The sequence below is a fragment of the Dermacentor variabilis genome, chromosome 2 (assembly GCF_050947875.1).
Source record: "Dermacentor variabilis isolate Ectoservices chromosome 2, ASM5094787v1, whole genome shotgun sequence".
Taxonomy (NCBI): Eukaryota; Metazoa; Arthropoda; class Arachnida; order Ixodida; family Ixodidae; genus Dermacentor; species Dermacentor variabilis.
Genome location: NC_134569.1, coordinates 137,014,469 through 137,026,751, shown reverse-complemented (window position 1 = coordinate 137,026,751; position 12,283 = coordinate 137,014,469). Strand labels below are relative to the sequence as shown.

The following is a 12,283-nucleotide window of genomic DNA, read 5'->3' as shown; positions in this document are numbered from 1 at the left end:
AGGCCCAGGCGGTAAGGGTTTGCCTATAGGCCTCGTGGTTCTGGCACGTAAAACCCCAGAATTCAATTCAATTCAAATCACGAGTCATTAAAAAAAATATTTCAATTGGTCGCGCTTTCCAAGAAATTATGATCAGGCTTCGAAAAGTAGGAGACTGCGCTTTGAGTTGTCAGAACATTTTCGTTTCCGATTTCTTTCTACTGCTGGTCCACATTGTGCCATAACTGGCTTCATCTGCATTTCTCCTATCCGGTAGACACTGTCTCTGCATACCTGACATTTAGCACGCTTTCTCTGCCGCTGTCCACAGCAAGTGTAATATTTAGGGGCTGAGTGTTATCGTTGGTGTTTTTTTTTTCCTCCAATGTGAGTCAACATTTCTTTCTACGCAGGCTCGATTTCTTTACGTTAAAGCAGAATCCCAGAGATTTGCCGTCCTTTCCACATATATTTCCAAGAGGCTGACTATGTATCTACAAACAGAACAATGTCATCCACGTTCATTAAACCCGCAATACGCCGCTACACCGCCACAGCATATCTCTTATACGAAATATTATGGACAATTTAGCGTGTGTTGCCATTCCAAACGAACTTGCCCACCTCGACACCTTGCTTCTGCATATTGTAAGCAACCCCATTTTCCTCTAGCGTAATTTCTATGCTTGTCACGTATATCACGGAGAGGAGTGGTGACAAACGACTAACCCTGGCGCTGGCACTTCCGGATATCTACTGTCATGTCATTGGCTATAGACCATCGCAACTTAGCATAACTGGATTATTATATGGTGTATCTTCTTCAAAAGCTGTGTGGCTTTCCCGCAAGCATTCCTTCCTAAACATGCTACACAAGATCTCCCTAGGTATCCAAAATGTCAAACACTATCTATCGACGTTGCAGCAAAGCGCCATCCACCTTCTTGTCGATGACACGGCAAAGCGACAGTGCTGACTGGACAGCATATATCTACACATACAGCCTGGTGCATCCTCGTTTGTTCACTCACGTTCCACCATTGATGTGCGTGGCCATAAGCAAAGCAAAGGATCCATGGTAACGTTGGCAACAAGTTGGGACAACCTTCTTTTTTTTTTTCAGCAATGGCGCCTCCTTCAAACCAATACGCATCCAGATCCGGTGACTTATAATCACTATCATCCAGAACAACATTCAGCCAGATGAAAATTTTGTCAAGAAAGGGCGGACCTTGATCACATTATCCAGGCCTGCCCTCGGGCGCCCCGAAAGTGCCGAAAAATTAAGGAAAATTAAGACCGTGCTGTTCAGCTTGGCCACCGAAGACCAACTTTTGGCCCTTCAGCAGGCCGAGGATGCCGCCAGAGCCCAAGGGCTTCTCGCCGCCATCTAGGCGGGGTTGGCCCGCCACCAATCTGCCGGCTACCTAAATAAAAGTTATTTCTCGCTCGCTCTCTCAGCGATTGGCCCAAAAGAATGAAGGAATAAAAACCAAACCCACGTGCGAAACAGTGGTCGGTCTAACGTACTGGCCGGGTGCAATTCTTATCACGTAAAAGTAGCATTTAATTTCGGATCTCGTACTCTCGAGTCCTGTTGCTAACAGTGACATGTATAATAGTTCTCTCAAGTATTCCTGTTGGATTATCTTCCATTACGTGAGCTTCGTTTTAATTTGAGCTCTTCCGTACGAAAAATCTTTTGATAAAAGTCATATTATTATACGACCGCGCGCACGCGTGTGTGTGTGTGCAACGATATAAATATATATAATGTTGAGGTACTGCTCTGTTGTAACTACGCAGTTTCCAGCTTTTGTCTTTTTCCTTTCTTCATAAATCAAAAGCACGAAAGCCTCCCATTCCCGCGCTTAAAAGAATATGTTTTGTGAGTGGAAAAAAAAAAAAAGAAGAACACGTCACAAGTTTCCGCGCCACATATTTGAGCCTACATATTTTTTTACAGTCTGAATAAATATATAAAAATACAGAAGACACCCGAAAGGCAAGATCAGTGTTAACAAAAGTTATACTTTGATTCACTCTGAAACACAAAATGCGTTCTATAGCTTTTTTTTTATTATTGCCACTTATTCACTTAAAGTATAAGAGGGCTCGGGAGAATTCATCCTTACAGCAGATATTGCCAAGCGAAATAAAAAGCAAAAGAAAGGAAGAGCAGCCATATACGACCGCTGGTGTACGTTCCTATATGATATACCAAAAGAAAAAAAAATCACACGCTTTGGGGCTTATCTCGTGTCAAAGAATAATCGCCACTCCACTTGTTTGACTTTACTTTCTCTAACACTCTCCGCTCTCTACTTTCCTCTCAGGGACGTTAGCCACTATGATTTGGAAACAAGATAAGCCTCATATGGCGCAGTTTTTTTTTTCTAAGAGTGTTCTGCACACACTCGCGTCAGCGCATTGGCAGTATAGCTGAACACGGCTGGCTCCGCGCTCTCTCTCGCCAATAAGCTGTCGCCGTTTCACAACGCTAACGCGTCCTTGAATCGCACGTGCGTCCATTTCCCGCACTTTGGCTTCTATTTACACGTCGGCTGTGGTATTCAGACGCAACGCTTTTAGAAGTCGCCTATATACAGTCGCAATGCAGTGCTTTCCAGCCAGAGCCTCCTGAAACAATGAAGTCATCCGTACTTACCACGGAAGCACACTCGCAGCACAATGCAAAGGAAACGCGAGGGAGTGAAAACACGCTCAGCGCGCAGGTGCCGCATTGCGCGTTTGCGTGGCGAGAAAGCAGAGCATAGTTTTGCGACCCGTCGCGCACACGCTTGACACCTTCTGTCAGCGCGGTGAAAGAATAAATAAAGCGACACTCGGAATCGAATGCTGACCACCAGCTTGCCGATGACCTTTGTTTCGCACTTTGTGTTCGCAGCGAGTGCCATGCCGGTGCGCAGTTTCAGTTCACACACTCGAAGCGAAAGCCCAGCGCAAACAAAGCAGCTGTATAGTGTCCATTATTTTCGTGCACGAAACCTTATTACCACATTTGATGCGAACACTGTGTAGTGCCAGACCTTCAATTCCGACAGACATATATGGCACGTCTTCCTGAAGGCGCAACGAATCTGAGACATAGTAGCGCAAGTTCTCGTTTTTTTTTTAGAAGCTTGACGAATTACCATTCTTTTTTTCAAAGCACACATAGCTCAAGTCAGAAGCCTGCATCACTGCGAAAGGATGCTAAGCGTTGGTTTCGGTTGCAAGGCAGCGTAAACGCTTATGGGCGTGACGGACTACACCGCGGGCGGCGCTGCGAAAGCGCCGGCCGACAGCGCCCTCTGTGCCGCGCTGATCGGTTTCGGGTAGTACAAGCCACGGAGCCCGCAGCGGTGTATCTGCTCACCTGAGCTTCGCTGCGGCGGAAATTTCGGAGAATTTCGTGCATGGGAGGCTTCGTAGCATACCTTCTATCACCGAAAAAGACAAACAACTGTGCCGAATGCGAACACTAGCTGCACCGCATGACAAGTCGCAGGCGCAGTTTCGCTGCGCTGCTGCTTTCGAGTATGTGTACCGCTCAAGTCACGCGATGTCAAGCTGCAACGGCAGACTGTTGCGATGCGTGTGTATTCGCTTAAACGCGCATCAACTCCGAATCGTGACCCCTTAACAGTGAAATAATCGAAGTAACGTAAGAATCATCAAACTGCTGGCGTTAGTACCGTGGCTGAGCTTGACCGGTTCTGATACTTGTTGACGCCGAGACCGCCGGCAAACATACATACCTTTGCTTCAAAAGCACATTTGCAAACATGGCCATCGGTAAAAACTGCGATTGAGCGTCTGCAGCAGAGTTGCGGAGTGGCAACTCTGGATTTCGAATGATTCCGGAATCATTCTTTATTTTCAAACACCTGGAATGGAATGGGAATGAAATCATGGCGCCAGTCGGACAGATGGAATGGGAATGGAATGAAAGCCCGAGATTCCAGAATGGAATTGGAATAGAATAGGCATATAGTCCCGGGGCGCTAAGTATTTATTTTAAACGAGATTACAAAATTGACAAATTTGCCGATTAGATTTTGAGTAGACTTGGCCCGTTTTTCTTTTATTTCTCGCTTTTTACTCAATGCTGATCTTTCGGTATCCGCCTAAGGCTGACTTCCTCTGCCGCGGTAATTATAAACAGCATGGTATTCAACACATTGTACATTTCTGATGACCTGGAAACCTTTTTTCGTTAACGTTTAAGTGCATTTAAAGACAGCAGCTCTTAGTTACACCAAGCTCGAACTCTTAGTTGAGGAGTTACATATGTTGCTTATATAGGTAATTCCTTAGTCTCTGTGAACTTCTTAACATTATCGCTCCATTCAGCAAGAGCATGCTTGACCTACGACAAATGCATGCTGGCCAAAGACAGCCACGTCGCAGACGGTTGCACCTTGCGCGAGTCTAGGGTGATTTCAAAAACACGCTGTCTTTTCGCACGCTGCCGAGTATCCAGAACGCGCGATAGCAGGCGGTCAGCAAAGTGTGCTGAAAGATGGCGACCGATAGTATTCCAGTAAGTGTGAGACAAGAGCATGCCGCTGGCTTTCATCGATTCCCACGGTTCTAAACTCGTTCAATGCGACAGCAGCATTTTTGAACACCGCCATCTTAACCTTGCTCGCTTGTCTGTTTGTCAAATAGTAGCGTTTGTCCATTACGGGTTCTTGGCATAAGCTTCCGTTGTACTTTGTTTTACTCGAATGATTAATAATTAGAGAAATTACAGGTAGCAACGCCCTGAAGAAATTAGAAGCCACAAAGCATGCTTGTTCTTGTGCGACATGATAGTACGTAGCATTAATTATTACGTTCTTAAGACTTCAAAACACTTTTTTTTCTCGCTATATATATAGCAATTCCGGAGGAAATGTTCAATTTACTGGAATTTGAGGAATGGAATGAACCAACTCGGACACTCCAGGAGTGAGAATTGTCCAACTCTCACCATTCCGGGAGTTAAAAGGAGTGGAATCACGTGAATTTCCGCTCTCTGGAATTCAATGGGAATGAAATGGAGGGCTCCACTCCGCAACTCTGGTCTCTGGCCAAGCTTAGCGGGCGCTGCAATGTTGCTTACGTAGAAAGAACGATGCAGCAGCAATAGTTCCGTTTGTTATCGTTCATTTGTTTGCAACAAGATATAATGTGACAACGGATGTTTAAACATTACTTTCTATGTACAACCCACTACGTACTGTAACTGACGGTCTGCCAAATCTGTACAGCAACAGCGTTCAATAAATACATAAATTATGTGCTTTCATATGGCAAAATCATGATACGATAATTAGGCACGCCGTAGTGCGGGTACTCCGGTTTAACTCCATCCTGTCAGCCCCATAAGGACGCAACAAGTTGTTCGCATGGCCTCGTTTACTCGTGAGACCGCGCTGAAGTTTACCGTTCGTTAATCGATGGAAGATGAAGGCGATTGTTTAACTTTCGCAGTATGAATAGCTGCATGGCGACGATCTCCGAGCCTGTCAACATATCAGCGCCAAAATGCAGCAGCTTCGCAACTGCGCCGCGAAGAGATGGCGCACGCGGCCGTTTCGTTCATAGCACTTTTCATTTTGAATACCATCCGTTGCAGTACCTTGGTTTAAAAAAAAATCACCGATGTTTACCGACATGGGACTAGCCAACGGCTGGGTAGGGACGTTCCTAGCAGGCCCGCTGCCTAGCTCCTCGGGACCCCAATAAAGTCATTTACTACTACTACTAACGACGATTACGGTACTCCCTAATGCGAAATTTTAGCGCAGTTCTATACGTGTTTTCATTTTGCGATATATTGGCTGGCTCGGACAATCTGTCTCGTGCGGTACGTTGCAAACGGAGCGAAGTGTGGCGCGACTGCCTCGCTAATCTGGAGATCACGAGAGGCAGCGCGTCGGTGATGCCTGGGCGCGAGTCAGCAGCCGACGCAAAAGACCTCACAGACGACGCGCGCTACTCTGGCGCCATCTCATAGCCATCGTCGCCGCTCTACGCTCTCACCATACCCTCCTCCTCCACTTTCCTCATCGTGTCTCAAAACGGCAACGGGCATTCCTTACGTACTTGCTACAAGGCAGCTCCTTCATCAGCACCCGCCCAGACGGCAATCGACGGGGCCCGACATAGACTGTGACGCGCAAACAAAGGAACTCACTTCGAAGCGACAACAGCCGCCGCCCTCCGTGGATGCGGTAGCTACCGCGAAGGCCAGTCTCCTGACCCTAACAACCTTGACCCTGACAATTAATGGGAGAGCCCACTAATTGATGCAATGGGCCAACGTCGAGGATTTCCGTGGGAACATATGCGTCGACTTCGGTTTCCCAGATTGCCACGTGGTTGCCTCGAACGCGGGCGTGATTGCAAAACATTAGAGTGGTTTAGCTTGTCCGGTGTTTGGATAAACGCAGGCGGAATTCGTGTGCTTGCTAACGCAACGCAAATCTCGCAACGCAAATTTTCGGCACTGGCGTAATCGTGTTGTTGCCAAAAATTTACACCCGCAGCAAAGTAAAATACACTTGGTTACTGCAATGTTAGCTGTTTTTGTCTGTTTGAGCTCTGCGACGCAGGTTGCTGCACCATGCAGGCCGCTCCCGTTTGTGCCTCCGCCCATATTTACCACCTGCGTTTCCTGAATCCACCTGCGTTTACCTGAATACCGGACACGCTAAACCTCTCTATTGGAGGCTGAGTCCGGCGGAACGGTGCGACGTCATGGGTGGGATTTTTCGAATGATTGGACGTTTGCGATTGGCCGAGACACAGTCATCAGAGTCCCTAGTCTATACACCTTGGGAAACGAACTGCTTTAAATGCGGACACCTTTCGTGCAGTGACGTGTCCTGACCTGTTCCGATGTGTGCCGAGACATGTAGTGAGCTCAGACGTTTAAAGTACTCCTACAGGGAGTGGGCTTCCATACCCGGAGTCAGTGTAAATAATATAAAATAAACCCTTTTCTTTAGCCCCTACTGCCGGACGCACTCATACCTGTGCCTGGAGTATTCCTGGCGATTCCCGAGTTGCGACAATGTCGAGCGAATTCCGATAACTGACGCGAACGTTTAATCCTGTCACGCCTACTTCGATACATACACACTGTAGTGTCGGGCTCATTAACAGAAGAATTTCGACATTTCAAGCAAGGCCAAGCATAAATAACGGACGTCTAGAGCAAACAGGTTACTACAAATTATGAAGGGGACTTATTCACCGCTGTGCTAAAAATGTCAGGGCGACACAGGAAGATGGGTATATACTCGAACTGATCAGAACAACGCTTTGACAAGAAAACATACCTTGGCCGCCGAGGCGGCTGACCGGCTATGGCGTTGCGCTGCTAAGCAGCAGGTCGCGAGATCGAATTCCGGCTGCGTTTCGATGGGGGCAAAATACAAGTGCCCGCGTAGCGTGAATTGGGTGCACGTTAAAGAACTCCAGGTGGTCGAAATTGATCCGGAGTCTCCCACTATGGCGTTCCTCATAATCCGACCGTGGTTTTGGCACGTTTAATCCGATAATTTAATTTGATTCATCTTTATCTACATCGGGACCACTATTATACGACGATGCGTCCACCACCAGAGTCACGTGCATGCACAGTGAGGCACTGCGAGAACTGAAGACAAACTTAGTCGGCAAGCTGAACGGCAAGTCCTCATGACATGCGACCGTCTGAGTGCCTCCTTCCTGCAAAACGCGCCGCGTGTATACCTCCGCTTCCTCCATACAGGGCAAAAAGTATACAACTACCTTTATTTCAACATCAGGGATGTTAGGGGTGCATCCAAAAAGCCTATGACTGGCTTGACAGAGGGGCGCACCCCCGTACATAAAAACCGGCAGCAACGGAACACGGACATAACAATAATAATAAAAAAAGACTACAGTGCATAGGCTTTATGCGTACGCTTTAGGCTTTTATATATGCATTTCTCCACTCACGTTCTTGGCATCACGTTCGAAACGCGTCCGACCGAAATAGGTTCTCCCAGTGCATCTCATAGGTTTGTTTTTTTACCGCCTGCCAAGCCTACAAACCAGCGCTCGCTTGCGCAGGTGCGCGCGATGGATTACGCTGTTGACTCGCGTCACGGTTGTAAACAACGCCACCTGCACTTGATAGCTCTCTCGGCGCAAGAGCCGACGAGCGAGAATCAGAGAATAAACGAATGACTTGTGGGAATGTGCGCAAAAATGTATGCACGTGCGATTCAGCCGCAGAGCTATTATATGTAGCGTGGCGAACTGGCGAGAGCGTGGTCACGCTACATATAACATATATATAAACACATAACATATAACATATAAACAAATGAACTGCGCCCTTGAGAGCGTGGAGAGAATCCATCATAGGTAAGATATATATATATATATATATATATATATATATATATATATATATATATACTGTGCAGGTTCAACGCACGTGTTTGAATCTGTGTGAAGCGAAGCTTTCGCCATCGATTTATCAAATATGGCATTTATCTAAATATGGTGGGTATAGAGCTGTCTTTAGTTTGATCTTACGCAACGTTGTAACCTCATGCGAAGTTTGCTCATGCGCCGCACAGGTCACAAATGCATTGTCATATGCAATGTTTATGCACTATACATCATGCGCAAGTTATGTCAAAATGCGAGCAGCAGTTCACGCGTATGCACACTGCGAAGGCACGGGCGAGAATCCCGACTTTCAATGGCAAATTAGCTTACTGAGCGTTTAATTTGATGATGACTATCTCGCAACGCAAATGTTTTAGTTTATAAATGTCGGAGAAAATTGTGTCACCGTCGAATGTGCGATTGTGTTCAACTTTGACATAGGGCGCATATATATATATATATATATATATATATATATATATATATATATATATATATATATATATATATATATATATATATATATATATATATATATATATGTGTGTGTGTGTGTGTGTGTGTGTGTGTGTGTGTGTGTGTGTGTGCGTGCGTGCGTGCGTGCGTGCGTGCGTGCGTGCGTGCGTGTGTGTGTGTGTGTGTGTGTGTGTGTGTGTGTGTGTGTGTGTGTGTGTGTGTGTGTGTGTGTGTGTGTGTGTGTGTGTGTGTGTGTGTGTGTGTGTGTGTGTGTGTGTGTGTGTGTGTGTGTGTGTGTGTGTGTGTGTGTGTGTGTGTGTGTGTGCGCGCGCGTTCTTAAACCCTTAAACCATAACCACTGAATTTAGGAAGTCAACAAGTTTCGGTTAATCATGTGTCTGCCGACTCTGCTTATTCGCGAAAATTGTGTCCGCCAAGGCGCACAAGCCACCTGTGCAAGCAATTATTTGCGTAGATAGCAATTTTTTCGGGGCGGTATATTCCTATTTTAACTTTGACGGCCCAGGCATCATTTCGTATTAAAATTTCGGATTATTATACCCGCTTCCATCAGGCTTCACCCCGCAAATAAGCCATCGATTCCTCCATGGTGTTTGGCTCGACCTGCAGTGCTCCTCACCGTACCAGGAATCAGAAAAAAAAAATCTGAGCTATCATCTCCTACTCTTAAACAACTAACTCTGCCCCTTTTGCACGAACGGTACGCCGATCACGTACATGTTTATACAGATGGGTCAACAACTCACCAGTGTTCCTCTGGAGCAGTGGTTTTCCAAGCGAGTATCACTACTATAATTTTCAAGATGCGTCAAACAATGACATCGACGGCTGCGGAACTCGCAGCTCTTCGCGCTGCACTTCGTCTCGTCAGCCAAGTACAACCTCGAAAATGGTCCATATTCATTGACTCGAAGGCAGCACTGCAGCCTTTACTATCATCCCTGCGGCGCGGACCACGCGAACAACTGCTTTTCGAGATCTTGCGTGAGAAAGGACACAGAGTGACATTTATGTGACTTCCAAGTCATTGCAGCGTCATAGGCAACGAGCACGCCGATAACGCGTGCTCGGTCGGCTCTTCAAGGTGACAAAGAGGAGTCAATACTGTTATCAAGGACAGATGCCGCTAGAAAACTTCGAATGCTCACCCAGGATATCACGTTCTCCATATGAAACACATGAAGTTTTAAAAGCAACCGCTGCATCCCTTAGACTCTTCTCTTCGCTTTCGCATTCCAGCTGGATTCTGCCGACGCGAAGCTATCCTGCTTTGTCGAATTTGGCTAGGAGCGGCCTTTACGAAGTCTTTTGCTTTCCGAATCGAATGGGCCGTCGACGCCTCGTGTGATGACTGTGCTGGCGAGGGGACTCTTCAACACCTTCTCTGTGACTGTCCTCGCTACAATTTACAGAGACGATCGCTCGTATTCGCGCTGGCGCGCTTGGACCAAAGACCATTAAAAGGGGAAACCATTTTAGAATGCCGACACCACAAGCCATCGCAGTTGAGGGTGACGAAGGATCTGCTGCAGTTTTTAAGGACAACAGAACTGGACAAGTCGCTGTAGCCTGAACTGATGTTTACAGTGCTACAAGTGCTAATGTGCTGTGCGATGATTGTGCTCGCTTTCATTCTCTATCTCTTCTTTCGTGTCACCTTGCCTCCCCCTCTCCTCTCTTCCAAGCGTGGGGTGGCAAACCGGACTCTCCCTTCTATTTAACCTCCCTGCCTTTCCCCTTTCTCTCTCTCTCTTGACAACCCTGCATGTAGCAATAGGGGCGTCGGACGCTCTTCAGCTGTGCCGTGCGTCTCTTCTGTGTTCCGCCGAGCAGCATGGCGGGAACTTCAATGTCATTAGGTTGGCTATATTCCGTTGGACGGAGTTTGCACAATAATATCAGCGACTTCCGTCGCCAAGTGTCTCTCGAATTCCCGTTAACCCCGTTAACTTTCAATACCTTTCCTAGAAAACAGTAAGACAAATTCCAGAATTTCATTTTACTTCTCCGAGAGTCTGCACATATAGTGTGCTTATTCAAATATATATATATATATATATATATATATACGCCCTATTTCTCGTACTCAATAACGACGTCGAATAACAAACGATGTTTTGAGGAAGAGTTTTTTCTAACTATATCCCCTTATATTCCCGTTATTATTAGGTTCTCTTTAAAAATTTCTACGGGAATATATTAATTGAAAGGCATCATATACTCTTCCTACAGTGTGTTCTCAGTATTGAAGAAACGGCCCCGAAGGGAAACTGCCGGACCAGTTTTTATTAAAGTTTATTCTCTCTCTTGCCCTGAACCGTGCTTAGCCTGTCCTACCGCGCGAGCGGTACAGTGCCGATTCTTACAACAAGTGACCGGTTTATAAGAAAGGATTTTCGAGGTCTCAAGCGCTTCGTCATAGTCGCGTTTGACTGCACACGCATCTAAGGGTGTCACATCAGAAGTTTATGGCGCTTCTGATTATATCATCGGACAAACTGGTTGTTTCCTTTTTCGTCTATTGCTATCACATTGTACAGCGATCGTTTATGTTATTAAGCACGCACAATTCCCAATCGAGTGTCGGCCAACAGCCCTCCGGCCGGTGCTCGAGGCTTCTTACCCTGATCCAATGGCCATGATCCTGTGCTGTCCAACGTCTTTCCCGCGTGTTCAAGTGGTGGCCTTGTGTCACGGTGCCTTGTGTATACGGAGGAATCTCGCTACGGCGATGTTTGGGCAAAATGCACTGCCGGCTGCTACATCTCGCTTCCGCGGCGCGGCGACTGACCTTAGTAGCGGCGCGTCTACGACTGTCACGGCGGAGAAGGGGGAGGCTTATATGGAAGGCGTAAAACAAACGCGTGCTCCGTCTACGGGAAGCGCTTCCCTCCCTGCGCTGATAAGCAGTACGAGTTTGGAATGGGCGCGTAAAATCTCCGCGAGTAAAACACGCGCACAGAGAGTGACACCGGGAAGCGTATCTGAGCCCACGTGACGCAGCTAACGAGACACTTGATGCTCGAAGCGCGAATCACAGCTGTAGAAGAGCAAACGCAGCCGCTGGCAAAAGAAAGTTCACTCTTGGTGCGGTGTTCAGAAAGAAAGAAAGAAAAAAAAAAGGAATTCCAAACTGGGCTCGCGTGTGTCCAGACTTTGTCGTTTCTGGAGGCGGCTTATGTATTGTTTCGTGACTGACTGACTTTTTTTTTTTTCTTGCTTTCGACCGCAGTAAAGAACGCGTAGAAAATGGGAGAAGCGAATATGAAACAAAGGAAATGTCGTCGCAGCAATACAACCATACTTCGGCGAGTATAATGTAAATCAATAAATCAAAAGAATGCTTATTATTCACAAAAGTGGGTTGAATATACACGAGGCCCCATTGCTCAGTACTGCAAGGGGA

The 12,283-nt window shown here is 46.7% G+C and overlaps 1 protein-coding gene across 2 annotated transcripts in view; it reads right to left on the bottom strand.

Annotated features, from left to right (window-relative positions):
* The window catches only part of LOC142572754 (potassium/sodium hyperpolarization-activated cyclic nucleotide-gated channel 2-like), a 53,829-nt gene extending 42,152 nt beyond the window's left edge, over positions 1 to 11,677 (bottom strand). The window contains exon 1 of one of the 2 annotated variants that reach the window (XM_075682086.1): positions 11,501 to 11,677. In XM_075682086.1, coding sequence (XP_075538201.1) covers positions 11,501 to 11,517 — 17 coding nt within the window. In that variant the 5' untranslated portion in view covers positions 11,518 to 11,677. Of the gene's footprint in view, positions 1 to 7,959; positions 8,042 to 11,500 lie in introns of those variants that run through there. The other variant, XM_075682087.1, reaches the window with a different exon arrangement.
* Positions 11,678 to 12,283: the final 606 nt, after the last annotated feature.